The sequence below is a fragment of the Leptosomus discolor genome, chromosome 5 (genome assembly GCF_034619465.1).
Source record: "Leptosomus discolor isolate bLepDis1 chromosome 5, bLepDis1.hap2, whole genome shotgun sequence".
In the NCBI taxonomy this organism is placed as follows: Eukaryota; Metazoa; Chordata; class Aves; order Leptosomiformes; family Leptosomidae; genus Leptosomus; species Leptosomus discolor.
The window spans coordinates 1,535,673-1,551,842 of record NC_141395.1 but is presented as its reverse complement, the minus strand read 5'-3'; the positions used below and the strand labels follow the sequence as shown (position 1 = coordinate 1,551,842).

Here is a 16,170-nt window from a genome sequence, read left to right as displayed (position 1 = left end):
GTTTGGGGTTGAAAATCCCCAAGGAAGGGTTGATATTCAAGGCTGTACCCAACGCTTTATGAACAGTGACAGCCGAAGGTGTGAGTGAAGGGTCTCTGCTCCTGCAAACTGCAAACCTGTTTATACTCTGTAGTGAAACACCGGAGAACAGTTTTCATAGGACAGACTCGCATCCATTGTCTGCTGGGTATGAAAATTGGTTAGCTTTGGAGTATTTTGACAGGATAAAACTTAGTAAGACAATGTAGATGCAGTTCTGGCACGGTTCTGCTTTCCTCTAAGTGAAATAAATTCCAATTTGATTATTTTCTGTTTACCTTTCACTTGCATAAATTTCAATTTGAAATATGCACCGGTGCAATTTAAGTAAATTTATTGGAGCTGGGTTTAAAGCTGGGTGCGTTGGGGTGCTGCAGCAGACTCTATGGCAGGATAACGCGTCATTTCTCTCTCTCCAAGAGCTGTCACACACAGACCCTGGTGCAGCTCCGGCAGGGCCGGGAGTTGCGTGTGGCTGTGGCAAAGAGGAGACACAACAGATCGAGCTTAAACCAGTGCCGTTCTGCTGGGGGACTCAAGCACTCGGACAGCCTGTCCTTCTGCTCGTAATGCTGTGCCACGTCTTCCGTTTCTGCGCGTTCCCGGTCCCTCGGTACCTGACAGATTGTGTTTGGGCTGGGGAGGAGGAGGCGCTTTCAGGCAACAGGATTCCCGTAGTGCCAGAGTTACCACTTACTCTCAAAATAAATTCTTGCTTACCAGGGTAGTGACCTTGCCCTCCAACGTGTGATTTTTTTTTTATTTTTTTTTTTTCGAAAGCAAAACCAACCACCACAAAGGAGCAGTGGGGATCGGCACGTGGCACAGCAGACGGTTCTGAAGGGAAAGCTTGCGATGTGGAGGGGTTCTCGAAATGGGGTTTCCCGTAAAAGTGCTGGCCCAAGGCCCGGCTTTGGAGAGGTCTGGAGGGCATTTCGGCAGCTTCGATGGCTGGAGCTGCGCCAGCGCTGCATTTGGCTTCCCGCGGTGTTTCAGATCCACTTCAGCAATGAGAAGTGGGGGTTTTGGTCGCCGTTCCTTGTGGAGGGGAAACCAGAAATGGCCTTGTGTTTCTGCTGAACATGGACTAAGCTATTGCTTTGCCAGAATATTTTTTAAAATTAAGTGCCCCTTTCCTTATGTTTTTAAATCCTGCTCAAGATTAGAGGAAGGTGGAAACACCTTGAGTGTTTCTGTGGATCCCAACACTGTTCCACAGGCAGAACGAGATACACAAGTGCGCTCTTGAAAGCCAGGTACAGCGGAGCACGAATAACAATCAGTATGTGCTATTGGTGTGGAATAAAGCCTCCTAACGTGCCTTGGCGTGTAATCAATGTGCCTTGATATGATTTGGCACCTTGTGAAGTGTCTGAACGCCACGGTGGTGTGTGTTGGGTCTAGAGGGAGATAGAGAAAAGCGACTGGCTGCCAGCTTTGCGTAGCAGCGAGGCGTTCGTCTCTGCAACGGTGAGTAATACCTGAGCCTGCGGGCTTGCTCTCGGGGGGTGCTGGCCCAGGGGATGATGAGAAATGGCAGGTTTCAGGCTTTCTGCATTTCGTAGTAACAAGAGGTGTGCCGGAATTTCAGCTCTTGCGCCGCAGAGCTGTGAGGGGATGTTGGAGGAACGCTGCGGGTGAACGCGCGGGTAGAGGCCCGGGATGCCAGCGTCGGCGATTGGTGCTGGTGGGAACGTCTCGGGTTGTTACTGAGCGTTTCTGGAGGGCATCCGGTGGCTCGGGAACTGTCAGGCTGCTGAAGAAGTGCTTCCCGAGGCAGGAGGGCACGTGGCTCGCCGGGGCAGGACACCGCACGGTCCCGGGGATGGCTGCTGTTTGAGCCTTGAGCTGTGGCTCTTCATGTGCCAAAACCGGCGTTGCTGTGGGATGCCGCGGGGCCTTTTGAGAGGGAAAGGTGCTTTTCTTGACCTGGCAATCCAGGTTTTTTAAATGCTTCATTGCAGCGGGAGCAGTATGCTACAGAAAATGTGCCTTTACAGAGCAGCTAGGCCACACCAGCCGTCAGCTGCGAGATTTAAACACCAAAATAACCTTGAAGCAGTCCATCACGATAAGCAGTTTCATAATCTTTTTCAGGGTGTATCTTGCCATCTGTTTCCGTTGGGAGGGTCCTGGGAGGGGGAAGAAGGGTGGAGGATGGTGACGGGCAATTACCAACGGCACCGGTCTCTCTCTGTTGAGGCTGTCGATCCTTTCAGGTTATGCCCATGCTTGCTTTTCAGAGAAGCCTTCTGCAGCACTAATCAATACACAGTCACGAACTTCTGGAAGGCTTTTGACAGTATTGTAGAGCTGAGCTGGAGTGCTTTGTTTCTGGGACAGCTTTCAAAATGAAATCCCTGAATTCAGAGGTGTCGAGGTTGCCCAACATCTCCCGCTTCCTCGCTCCAGGCGAGGTTGCCTTCGGTTCCTGCTGTTGGCTCAGGCGCTCCCACACCACCCTGCCTTCAGCTGCCTCAGCCTCTGGTGACCGAGAGCCCGACCTTAAAGATATTGGCATTGAAGTTGTCCTGTAAATACTGGAGTTTTCCTCAGCTCACTTGAGAGCTGGTAAATGTTTTCCTAAGAATTGGCGCGTGAGATGTGACTCCAAATAAGACCACACGTACATACGTGGAGTTGTTTTGGTACTTGTGATAGGCTGTTTAGAGGCGAACTCTTCCGTTTTGTGTAAAATTATTCTTGACCGTTCTTCAAAAACGACGTGTGTGGACGCAATGCTAAATTGGGGCACTAAAACAACTGCGAAGTATAAAGTTCAGTGGAAGGTAACGACACCTGGAAAAAGATGACTTTATGGATTTAATTTGCTTTATAACTTCTGATGTTTTGGCAGTTTGCTCAGCTGCAGCCGTGTCACGCTCCCTTTATCGTAACTTGGCTGTGAACCTCCTCCACAGCACTCCTGCCTCGCCGTGCTGCCAGAGGGGCTGCTTGCCTTTGCTCCCAGCAGAAGCACCAGTCCTCCAGCAGACAGTTTTCCAGTGCCCCGTAGGCACTGGAGCATACAGTAAGTCTAGTCTCATAGAGGAATCATACCAGTGACCTGCGTTACCAGCCTTTCCTTTATGGGTGTTAGTCTTCTGTGTTGTCACTAAAGCAGAGCAATAAAAGGTAATGAATGACTGAATAATCATGAAAATCCCTCGACTCGTATAAACTACAAATACTTAACACAGTTCTATATGTTCCCAAATGCATCATATAAAAAATACTACATAATAAATCATATGTAATAGTTAGAGTCTCATGTTTTTTTCCCTTCCAAATACTTTGCTTTCATGCATGATCTTTTGCCTGGAGTTGCTTCCTTGAGAGCGTCAGCGCAGTTCTGGAAGGGATAAAATCACAGTGCAGCCCCCCACGCTCACGTAATTTGCACGCGGCCGATGGGAAGGATGGTAAATAGCAGAGTCTCACTCTGTTTCCATGTTATTGATCTTGGAAAATGTGTTTTTCTCACATTTAAACAGCTGTATTTACTTCATGTGTATTCATGAAGTCACATCTGATGACTGCATGAGAAAAAAACGATGTTTCTGGGAAAGTATTGCCAGTGTCAGTGTACGTTGAACAATCAGTGTGCATTGTAAATAGTGCAGGGGTGGTGGAGAGGGAGTCCTTGGGTTTGATGGCGTGTGAGTAGGAGATGACTTATTTATCGCTTCTTGAGCGCGTGGTATATTTTTGCATGAGGAAAAAAATGCGGCGTGAGCCGTTTCATTAAAGGGACATGAAAGGTTTTTATCTTCCGTGCGCTTGCGAACGCTTACGAGCGAGCAGAGTGCTGGGCCAGCGTCTGTTTGGGGCTGGAACACCATGAGGGGTGTGCTGCTGGGGCAGGATGGGGGTTGGTGGCGACTGAGCCTTCCCTGGGGAAGGACACGGGGCACTACAGCGCCCAGATCCCCAAGACGTTACCCCTCTCGCAGGATGCCCTCCACCAAAACCTGCTCTGGTGGAAGGTGTCCCTGCCCAGGGCAGGGGGTTGGAACTAGATGACCTTTAAGGTCCCTTCCAACCCAAACCATTCTGTGATCCTGAGGTACTCAGCCCAGAAGATGGTCCCTGGGTCGGTACCCGTGGTCATCGTGGTGATGCAGAAGGTGATCTACAGCGGAAAGCTGTCAATTTGCTGCTGAACTCGGTGAGGGAAAGGAGAGGAGCGTGTGTGGCCGTTGGGTGGCACACAACAGCCCCCTGTGGCTGGAACGGGGAGGTTTTGGTATGCTGGGTCTCCCCTGGCCATGCCCTTCTCCTCCTGGTCTTGCACCATCTCTGGCACCTCCCCGGCCGGCCGTGCGCTGCATTCGCTCACGGGCCGTGCAGAAAAGCCGGCCAAGAGGTGGGCGTGGGGGCACCTTCGAGAGGTGAATCATCCCCTGGAGGGGTGTAATGAGCGTTGGGTTCGGAGCGTGGCCCTGCGCAGCCAGGGGTGAGGTGAGGGGCAGGGCACAAATTGGTCACGTTGGTACGTGGATTGTGATTGATTGCCATTGCACATCTTGTGGGTGGCAGCGGGAATGACTTTGAGAGCAAGAATAGTGATTAAACACCCCCCGTACGGTTGTGTTATTACTGGTCTGTGTTGGTTAACGTTTAGAGTAAATCAGATGCTCGTGAAAACTGCTTTGAGTGAGTTTAGTGAGAACTAATCAACATCTCGCTTCTGCCAGAGAGCAAAGGCATGTCGGTGAAGGCATAACCTGCCCATCCAGAGCAGTCTCAGCCTCACACCAGTCGGTGTTTCAGTCTCTGTGTCTCCTGCTTGCCTCCTTACTTCATCTCCATCACCTTTAACTACCGAGCTGGACGTGGCAGGTTCCCCGTGGAGCGGTGCTGTTGCTGTGTGCTAGGAAATGCTGACAGGCTCAGGGCATCGAGCACCTCCCTGGGAAGCCTGTTCCTGGGTTTGACCACCCTCTTGGTAAAGAAACGCTTCCTCGTGTCCGGTCTGAACCTCCCCTGGCACAGCTTTACATACATTTAGATAATTTAGGTTGGTCTGTCTGCTGCAAAACCTAGGACACAGGACCTCTTCCTGAGTGTGCTCAGCTCACCTGGCCCTTCGCTTCTCTGGGTACCGTTGGATACCTGGGAGAAGAATAGGAATGATAAAGTTCTGAAGATCCTGGCACATACTACATGGTGATAAACTCTCTGTTCCTTGATACGCTGAGGTTTGTACTACAGCCTTCCTGGTTTTCAGCCTTTGTGTGACATTCAGATGACAGGGTTGAGAGGAGATGCCTTCCAAAGGCAATTATGTGTGCGAGGGAAACGTTTTTACCATGCCTTGGAAACAAATACGTTCAAAATGCCCTTTTTTGGACATACTGCTGGGGTTATGCTCCTTTAGACACCTCTGGGTAAGCAGAGGGGTGTCGTGGTGGATGATCGTTAGTAAAGGATTTTTATTTGTTTGCCTGAGCTCTGAGTCTAGTTCATAGTTGATGGATAGTTGTATCGTTAATTAGATTGCTGAGATCGTGAAGGTGGGGTGGCTGCCAGCAAGCTTCAGCGGCCATCATCGAAATGATGTCAAGACTGGTGTGTGTCTGTGTATGTGTATATATATCTATTAGCACTGGACTTTCTGTTGTCAGATCTAGTGACCAGTGACCTATAAATAAATATATATATATAAATATATGCGTAGGTCGCTGTGTGTATACACCCATACCATGACCCCTTCACCTGTGCCATAGAAATCAGTGGTAGTCTGCATTCCTCTGTGTTCTCTCCTACCCTTGTACTTTGAAAGCTGTGGTCGCGCTGTTGCTTTATCTACCTTCTCTAAATGTCAGTGAGGCAGAGGAAAAGGTTAAAGAGAGTTTTGTTATGGCAGATGATATTTAAGAGAGAAACTGTATGGGCAAGCTGGCTTTTCTTCAGGGCCCTTGTTCATTCGTTCTCTTGGCCCTCGATAGAGAAGTTTTCTGTGAAGAGGGGGCTGCTCCTGAGCTCGCCCTGCAGTGGGAGCGGTTGATCTGTCAGGCACCACAGTCAGAAGTGGTACGCTGGGCCCGTGTCACAGTCGGAGAATGTAGGGTGGGTAAACGCTAGTGAATAACTGACTGAGCTAGAATATTTTAGGGAAGCTTCCGATTTGTGGTATTACAAAGAAGATGTGCTAAAAAGCTATACATGTTTCTTCTCACTTTGCTAGTGTGTGTGTGCTGCTGCTGAGGAAAGTACGTACACACTCGCCTGTCCCTTCTGGAAGGGCTTCCCTCAACCAGGGTGACAGTGGGGACAGAAGAGCCAGAAAATCATACCATAGCAAGATATCGGAAGAAAGGGCAAATTACTTTAAGTCACAGTGCTTAAGAATCCATATTAGGTGTGTTTAACTGGTGACAGGATGATGTAGGCGTGTTTGTATTTTTGATGTCTGTCCAAGATCTGGAACAGATATACAGAATTTTGGGTCTTTTCTAATAAGCAAATAGCTTTCATTTGCCTTCACAGAATCAGCAGTGTTTGGTATCTGTTGCACCCTTTGCCTTGATTTCTACATTTTTCCACAAATACGTGGAATTGTCGACCTCTCATTCTTCCATTGAATGGCCATACAGAATGTTCTACCAAATAGCTATTTTTTCCTTCTTGTTGAGGAGCTGACACTGATGGGAACCTGGTCTCAGAGGGCTGCATACTTCAAACCATAGAATTCAGTATTTGCAATAGTGAAAGCCTTATTTGACCTCGCTGTAACCGCTGGATACACTTCATGTTCGTTGCCCCACGTCCTGTGTCCCTCTGGGAGTTCTCTGGTGGCCACATCAGGACATGTTGGCACCGGGGCTGCTGGATGCTGATTTCTGGGTGTACCAAGCAAGAGCGAGGAGAGCCGGAGTCCGCGGGAGCTGTGAACGCAGCCGTGCGTGTTTCTCTGGATACTCTGCTGTGTTTTCTTAGCCAGAAAACGGGATTTGGAATTCCCTCTGCCTTCGGGCATCTGGCTTGGGAGCTGGAAGAGATGAGTAACCGGTTTGAAATGTGTCCCGCTCAACAGGCGTGGAGCCCTTTTCCAGGCTGTCCTGCTGGTAGAGCTCTTTAGGGATTTTCTCAGAGATTAACCTCCTTTTCCTTCTGTTTGTATTCTGTATTTTTTGGCAGATGCAAGACAAAAGTCTATCCCAACGAACTGCCCAACACGAGTGTGGTTATTGTGTTCCACAACGAGGCCTGGAGCACGCTGCTTCGGACCGTGTACAGCGTCATCAATCGCTCCCCGCACCGCCTGCTTTCCGAAATCATCCTGGTGGACGATGCCAGCGAGAGAGGTAGGTCTGGGGAGAGGGGAGTCCCGTTCCGCGTGCTGTTTCAGCGCCTTCAGCGTTGGGAGGATCCTGCAGAAGGGGCTGTGAAGGGTGTCTGCCTGCGTCACGGCTGAACCAGACCCGCGTGCCTCGCCGAGCGTCTCCGGTCGCTGCTGGAGCCGGCAGCAAGTGGACTCCGGTAGGTGCGGGCAGAGCTGGAGGACACTTCCAAGTGGTCACAGAGGGGGAGGTTTGTTATCAGGTTGTAAGTTGTATCTACGGTGCTCCTATCCACAATTTTGTCTGTACAATGGTTTATCATTTCACAGTGGTGTAAAAGACAGTCCTTTTCCACGTCACCCCCCCCGTTCTGTGTTTCGCGTTTTCCTGAATATCCAAACTGAGCCAATTTCCTTGTATTGCCTGTGTTTGTCATTCATTTCATTTGGTCTTGGCTTTTTTCTTTTTCTTTTTTTTTTTTTTCCCCCCTTTCTTTTTGAACCCAGGGTTTAGAAAGCAAACTATCTGCGTGTAAAACCGGTATTACCTGGGAAGGGAATCACATTGTGTTCTACAAATAGAATGATAAATTTTCCTGGAGTATCCAGATGTATGTAATGGTGAACATGCAGCTGCATGAACACAACATGTAGCTGCAACGGTGCAAGGGACAGAGGATGCAAGCTAAGCTGTCCTTTATTTCTACCCCATGTAGCATTAATTACTCTCCTGGATTTCCCTCCTTCAGAAAACGAATAGGCTTGGGGTTTCTCTGTGCCAGAAGGTGGAGGGAGACTTTAGGCCCAGTTTTTCCTAAAAGCAAAGTTTTGGATTCCTAAAGGGCTCAAATGGTGAAATTCATCCCAAAAAGCTGCATTTGTTTTTAACCGCAGACAAAGTAGCACAAGGGTAATCACTTTGCCCTCAGGATTGATTGCTGGTTTATTGCAAGGAAACGGATCGGGACTCCTGGTTTCTGGGGTATTTTCGTGAGATGCCCCGTGTACAGTGTGTGTGTGTGTGTGTGTTCCGTGTCAAAACGCGCTTCCCGTGTTACGGCCGTGTCGGTGCGTGGCCGTCCTCGGCGCGCCCAGCGTCACCCACGAGCTCTGCGGTTGTGGTTGTGTCCTCGGGAGGTGCCCAACCTGGCTGAAAGTGTTTGTGTTTTGTCTTGTTTTTTTCCTTCGTTTGTCCCTGGCAGAGTTTTTGAAGGCCTCATTGGAGAATTATGTGAAAAACCTGGAAGTCTCCATAAAAATCATCCGGATGGAGCAGAGGTCAGGACTGATCCGCGCGCGGCTCCGAGGGGCAGCGGCCTCCAAAGGGCAGGTGATAACGTTCCTGGACGCGCACTGCGAGTGCACCCTGGGCTGGCTCGAGCCGCTGCTGGCCAGGATAAAGGAGGACAGGTAAGGGTGGCCCTCCCGCCTTCCAGGGCCAGGCGACCCGCCTCCAGGCTGTTCCTGGGTTTCACTGTGCTGCTAAAAAATTAGGAAGCAAAACAATTCATTGATCTGACAAGGAAGATTTAATTTCTTAAAAATTTAGCAGGAAGATAGAATATTTTCTAATATTTGCGTCAAAACCTAATTTCTACATAAATGAATGATAAGCTTTTCATTCTTCCAGCAGGATTTCTGCTGCTGACAGCAAGGATAACAATGCCAGTAGTGATAGCAACTGGTGCCATTTATTGTCTGCCTCTCCCCCGCCCTGATGGACATCTTTTTCCCTTTTTACCAGGCATGACTTTTTGTCCACGTGACCTCCAATATGCTCTGAAATTTGCACCTTTTTTTTCCCCACCTTTTTCCCTTTTTTTCTCTTCCTGCCCCCCTCCCCTTTTTTTTTTTTTCGCATAAGTGATGTAATTTTCCCCTTCTTTGTGCCTAAGTGACTAAAGGCCCTGCGTGCAGGTGAGACCCAAAAAGGAGGACGTGCTGTCCTCCCTGGCAGTGTTGCAGCAGCTGAGGTCCTTGCTCTGCTCGATGGAGGAGCCGCCACACGTCTCCCAGGGGAGACGGGGTTTGTTCTCGTTTGTGAAACGCATTGCAGGTGCTCCACGAGACCGGCAGGCACACGTGCTGAAAACAGCACTGCTCGAGCCTGGCAGCCACGAGCAGAAATCACAGAACGGTTTGGGCTGGAAGGGACCTTAAAGACCATCCAGTCCCACCCCCCTGCCCTGGGCAGGGACACCTCCCACCAGACCAGGTCGCTCCCAGCCCCATCCAGCCTGGCCCTGAGCCCTGCCAGGGAGGGGGCAGCCACAGCCTCTCTGGGCAGCCTGTGCCAGGGCCTCACCGTCCTCATAGGAAAGAATTTCTTCCTAATATCTCATCTCAATCTCCCCTCTCTCAGTTTGAAACCGTTGCCCCTCATCCTGTCACCGCCCTCCCTGATCCAGAGTCCCTCCCCACCTCTCCTGCAGCCCCTTTCAGCACTGAGAGGCTGCATTAAGGTCTCCCTGGAGCCTTCTCTTCTCCAGGCTGAACACCCCCAACTCCCTTAGCCTGTCCTCACAGGGAGCTGCTCCAGCCCCTGAGCATCTTCATGACCCTCCTCTGGACCCGCTCGAGCAGGTCCGTGTCTGTCCTGTGCTGGTGCCCCCAGAGATGGATGCAGCCCTGCAGGGGGGTCTCACCCGAGCGGAGCAGAGGGGCAGAATCCCCTCCCTCGCCCTGCTGCCCACGCTGCTCTGGATGCAGCCCAGGAGGCAGTTGGCTTTCTGGGCTGTGAGCGCACACTGCTGGGTTGTGTTGATCTTCCCACCCACCAGCACCCCCAGGTCCTTCTCCCCAGGGCTGCTCTCGATCCACTCCCTGCCCAGCCTTTCTATGAGTTGATACTGGGGTTGCCCTGACCTTGTGCAGGACCTTGCACTTGGCCTTGCTGGACCTCATGAGCTTCACGCAGACCCACCTCTCCAGCCGCTGTTGTGTTTGTCCCAACCCTGCCTGTCTCAGAAGGGTGTACAGAAAAGCGTGTGACATGTAAGGAACAAGGAGGAGAATTTACCGATACGGTGCCATTCAGAGAGGATTTGGCAGAGGAGCAGGGTTGGGTGTTGGCAGCTTTCAGCGCTGGGGAGCGCAGCAAGGAGCCGGTGTGACCAAAAAGCCACAGCAGAAAAGGGGAATTCCACATAGCCTTGTTTCTGGAAGAGGAGGGCTGCACAGAGCGGTGGTAAATGGGGTTTTATGCAGAGAAGCCTCAAAGTAAGTGCAGTATTCAGCAGAGTAACGTGAAAAAAAATGTTTGTTTTAAAAAAAAAAACACCACCCTGATTTTTTTCCTTGCAGGAAAACCGTGGTCTGCCCAATCATTGATGTGATCAGCGATGACACGTTTGAATACATGGCCGGATCTGATATGACTTACGGAGGGTTTAACTGGAAACTTAACTTTCGCTGGTACCCAGTTCCCCAGAGAGAGATGGACAGGAGGAAAGGAGACAGGACCTTGCCTGTAAGGTAAGGAGAGTGACTCGAGCACTGTGCTGTGCGACTCTGCTGTGTTCTTGTTTAGGTAGATCTAGTGCTTAGTGCCTAAGGTTTTGCTGCGGGATCAGAGAACACCCATCAGATAGCTGTGGCACACTGTTCAGGGTAGAGAAGACCAAAATCTGACCTGTCCTTAATGCTGCAATGCAGTTATCAGAGCTGAGAAAACTCATTTATGATGTTCAGCAATTCAATATATTACCTGCTTTTTAAGTCCCCTCCCCATGTTTGTTTTCTGCAAATAGCCTGTTTACAGATGTTACTGGTTTTTCGTAATTTAAACCAAGTATTAGAGCATATTTCCGAAATACCCATTTTTGAACACTGAACCCAACTATTCGGTTATGGTGATTTGCACCTACAGTGCATGCTTTTGTTGGCTAGGAAGTAAAATTGATGGCTGTGCACACCGAGTCAAAAATGATCTAAGAGTGTGTCCTGAATTCCCGTGATTCCTGACCTCCTTCATTTAATTGCTCAAACCACTGACTGTAACAAAACCTCTAGAAAAATTTGAAATGAAGCTGAAACAGAACAAATCGAATAAATTACTTGCAATGGGTTGTTTGCTCAGCTCTAATAGCTTCTGTGGTCTTCATGAAAAGTTTAAAAAACCAAAACAAAACCAGCTTTCATGAGTGGCTGTAATGGTTTCAAACCTGAGAGACGTGATGAAGTGGGCAGAATCCCAGCCCTGCGCACCCCTGGTTGGGCGCAACAGGCGGGCGAAGGGAGGGCCAGCTCAGGGGACAGCAGTGGCAGCACGGCTCTGTGACACGCTTCCAGGTAAGGCAGTGGATGGGCCAAGAGAAGCCTTCCAAAATTCCTTATGCTGCAGAAAATGGCCAAAATCTGTCCTTGTTTGTCCTTCAAAGCCTGGAGTCAGGGAGGGGCTGGATTTTGGAGATTGTATTTGCAGGAAGAGCAAGCAGGGTCCCCCGGAGCAGGAGCGGGCGCTGTCGTTGGCAAAGGGGGGTGGAGCTGGTTTTGAGTCAAAAAGCTGTTTTTCTCATGATCTAAAATATGACCCCCTCAGCTGTGAAGTCTGCCAGCAGCTATTTCATTAGAGCTGAGGTGTGCATTAAAATCAGTGGAGTTAATTAACCTAACGAGCTGCAGAGCCTCACGCCGTGTCGCTCGCTGTGCTCTGTTTCTCCTGTCTCTCTGTGCCAAATCAATTCACAGGCACAGGGAGTTGTCAAAGAAATGCAAATCCCAGGTCTTATTTCCTTATCTTGAAATGGAGTGGTGAAGTTAATCCAGAACCAGACATGTAGTTGACTCTTAAAATTATTGAAACAAAAAAAGCGCGCTTTTTTTGTTGTCTTTTATTCCCCACCCCCTCCCCAGCTTTTAGCTGGTGATTGACTGGGCTTTTGGGGATTCTCCTGGTAAGGTGGGTGTTGGTAGCAGAGCGTGGGTGAAGGAGTTGGAGGTTAATGCCCAGTGCCACGTGTCCCATAGCCATCGCTTGCACGAGTGCTTTAGAGTGAAGAGGTGGCTCCGAGGGTGTGTCGCTGTGCTGGCTGGAGACCAAAGTGTCGGCTTTAGACACGCAGGTCCCTGTTCTGACCGCACAGCAGGGGCATCCCAGTCCCTCCCGTGCCAGAAGAAGCTTCTCCCTGTTTCATTTTCCCTTTTCCTGGCTGGGAGGGGACCCAGCGATGCAATGAGCCGTGGAGCTGCCCGCCTGTCACGGCGATGGGAACCCCCTTCCGTGTGCCACCGGCTGCTTGCGGTGCCAGCTGGTATCTCCCAGTGCTTATGGAACGGGAAGGGGTTGGAAGGGACCCCTAAAGGCCACCTAGCCCAACCCCCTACAGTAAGCAGGGACATCTCTAACCAGGTCAGGTTCTCAGAGCCCCACCAAACCTGACCTTGAATGTCTCCAGGGATGGGGCTTCCACTGTCTCTCGGGGCAACCTGTTCCAGTGAGCCACCACCCTCATGTTGAAGAATTCTTCCTAATGTCCGACCCAAATCTACCCTTTTGTAGCTTAAAACCATCACCCCTCGTCCAGTTGCTACAAACTGTGTCAAAACTATAAACTACCAACTATCACAGTCCACGGACTGCGGCAGTAAATCAGTCCTGAGGTGCCAGCCACACAGTCACGAGCTCTGCATCCAGAGAGAAAAAGTCTAGAATTTCAACTAAGTTAAGAATATTCAAAAAACGGGGGGATAAAAGTAAACAAAAGCCCGACCCATACCAAAAATTCAGAAACAAATTGGTGAGTTCATTTTTTTTTCTTCTGTGTTGCTTCCCACGTTTTGTAACATTATCTCAGTCTCATGGAGATCGAATATCTCTTTATTCATATTTTTGCTTTGTAATCAATGGAATAGGTATAGAGTACCAACATCATTGGGTTACGTGTTTCTGTGCAGGCATGACCCTTGCACTCAAATTCTGCTTGTTATTACACTAAAAATCCATGTAATTGACAAAAGTTTTACTCAAAATATCTCTCTTCCATAATAGCATTGATAAATTGCTACCTTTGCTTTTTAGATTTAAAATCACAATGCACATATTTTCAAGCTACAACTTATTTTATATGCAATTTATTATTTATGTACAATTTGTGTTGTTGTAGAAGTATTTTTCTGGAAAAGATCAGGCTAGCTTGCTGATGAGAGCTCACTGCGGGGTGCGAACAGAGTGCAGCCATCGCAGACGTTGGGACCCTAACCCCGGTGGAGCTAAAGGCAGAGGGTGCTGTGCTCTCGGGAGAGGGTGCCTGACTCTTTCTAGTTCGTGCATGTGAAGCGCTGCTTGCTCGTTTGGTAGAGGGGCTGTTAAATTCCTGAGTGAGGTATTTGAGTCAACTGAAAGACCTGCCTTTGCTGGGCTCTCTAGATTTTAGTGGGAAAAGGTTAATGAATTCAGTGGCTCTGATGTTAAAACCCCACAGCTAACTGTCCTGCAGCGTGGCTGCAAAAGAGTTTCCTTGCCAACCTCCGTGAGAAAAGGTGCCTTGTTGGTCATGTTTTTAGCACACAGGAGGGTGGGGGTTCGTAGGCGCCTCTCATGCTGATGAGCGATGCCTTGCCTTGGGCTCCTCGGGTTCTGATCCGAGCTCAGTACAGGGGTGCTGTTCCTGCTCTTCCCACACTGCTCCCTACCACTGTTGCTCCTTATTTTCTTCAACCCCAGCCTGACAGCCCTTCTCTTGTTCTCATTCTCTGCTTCCCTCCTCTTGTTCTCATTCTCTGCTTTCCTTACCTAGTTTGGTCTCAGGTCAGCTAACACCACGGTAGCGTAACCTTTCCCAGAATAGTCTGAAACGGTAACTCTTCCCCAAAGAATCGCAGGGTTTTGCAGAGGTAGCAAAAGCCTTTCCAGTTTGCAAGCGCTCCCAGTTTGAAGGTGGTAGATGAAGGCGGGCAGCGCTGAGGATGGGGGGTTGTCCTGGGCACCGGGCAGCAGGTCGTGCCACCTTCGCCCCGACCCCTGTCAGTGCTCCCCGTCCTGGGGCAGAGAGGGTAGAAATCAGCGGTTTCTGGGATTTCTTGGGGTTTTTTTTAAAATGTACTTATGATTTTTTTTTTTATGCGTACAATGATCAGAAGGAGAAGTAACATCAGGGAGCTTTGAGTTCGTGAAGCGCCTTTGCTAGGACTGAACCGACAAAGTGAGGACAGGAAGGGGGCGCTTAGAAGAAATCCCTGAAGAAAAGGTTGTTCCTGGAGACAGGGCTGGTCGAGACAGACACTTCGTCCTGTGAGCTTCGCTAGAATCAGCTGAAACATGTTTTTTCAGGTGTATTTGCAGAAATCAGATAGGAACTGCGGCTTTGGGTGCAGGTGTTACTGAGCCGTGGAGCTTGCAGGGGCTTCCCGGTGTGGCTGTCGGGGAATGTTTCTTGCTCTGAAGGTACAGCAGCCTCCCAGGACTCGTGTCAGTGGGGACAGATGTATTTTCTTTTGTTTGAGTAGCAAAGGCTATTCATTGCTGTTCTGGTGCACCTCAGGACTTTACCTGGTTCCCGTACAGAGTGAGGGCTGTAACTTCCCCTGTCGCCGGAGTAACTCCGGCTTTATACGTGGTTAGACCTCGTCCAAACGTGTTATTTGAAGCGCAGAGCCCCTTTCTCTTCCCAGAGGGCTCTCTGGGAGCAAAACCTGGATGGTTGCCCAGCGCAGAGGTGGGGCTTGAAGCTAAAGCTTCCTGCAGATGAGCCGGTGGAGGTGGGAATGGCGAAACCGGAGAGCTCTGGGCAGCGCGGTGCTCAGGCATGGCCCGGGTCAGCGGTCAGTGTCCGTGGGTGGTGCCAGCTGAAGCCACTCGTGCTAAACCTTTCATTCTTCTTTTTCCACTGAAAAATCCTCGCACGACGTTTGTACTTTGCAGGACGTCCTTTGTCTTTGAGGGAGCTCACTTCTCCTTCTGCGGTTCTGCCCGCGGCAGTAGGGGAGCTGTCTGCGCTCACATCCGTGTACAACCATCTTGTCTTCTTCCATCTGCAGTGTCAAAACCATAAGGTGTTTCTGTGCTGGGCAGTTACAGTCTCTCCACAGCACGTTTTGATGGATATTTCCATACTCACCCTCGGGTTTTTTAAGCTAAAGACACTCCAGGCTAGCATTAGAAATACTAAAGCCAAAAATCGATTTTGTTCTGGAAAATCTCTTCTCAACTGTGAATTAGTTATTGAAAGGACAAATACAACATCAAATATTAGGAGCATATTTTATTTATCTTCTTACGGCTGGTTAAAATCAGAGTTGACTACAATTAGTGCTGCCTGGGCGACGGACAGCAGTATTGGAAACTGGTGTAAAAACCTTATTCCAAGGTTTCTTATTCCAGCTATTCTATAAATAGCTCGCCTGGTGCGTTAGCGATGCTGCCGCTGTGCCTGTTGGACCCCTTGGAGCGGACGGGGGGGTTGGAGGACGCGGGGTGAGGTGACGTGACGTGGCCTTGGGGAGCTCCCAGGCAGGGGGACGCGACCTGAGCGTCCCCGGCCAGGGCAGGGCCGGAGTCCCCTCGGGAGCGGCTCCGTGCCGACCCCTCCCCGGCACGGCGGGCTGGGCTGGGTTTGGGGGTCGGCGGGGTGCGGCGAACCTGGGGTTTGTGCAATACCTTTGTGTCGTGCAGCTCCTCTTCTGGGAAGGCAGAGGTGTGGGTTCAGGAACGGGAATCCTGCTAATGATTGCAGCAGTGAGCAGCAGACGTTGTCTCCAAAATAAAATTAAACAGTGGGTTAGAACGATGATTAGAGTTAATCAGGACACGTTAAGTAGTTGTTGGTATAACTGCAAGTCAGCAAAATATAGCTAATAGGCGCAAAGCTGAGAAAAAACCCTGTAGGAACCCTTACTCTTTCTAATAT

The 16,170-nt window shown here is 49.9% G+C and overlaps 1 protein-coding gene across 5 annotated transcripts in view; it reads left to right on the top strand.

Annotated features, from left to right (window-relative positions):
• GALNT13 (polypeptide N-acetylgalactosaminyltransferase 13) overlaps nt 1-16,170 on the top strand; it is a 124,453-nt gene that overhangs the window by 54,176 nt on the left and 54,107 nt on the right. For all 5 annotated transcript variants that reach the window (XM_086465117.1, XM_086465115.1, XM_086465116.1 and 2 more), the window contains exons 3-5: nt 7,183-7,349; nt 8,527-8,734; nt 10,628-10,798. In XM_086465117.1, the coding sequence (XP_086321243.1) occupies nt 7,183-7,349; nt 8,527-8,734; nt 10,628-10,798 (546 nt within the window). The remainder of the gene's footprint in view (nt 1-7,182; nt 7,350-8,526; nt 8,735-10,627; nt 10,799-16,170) is intronic.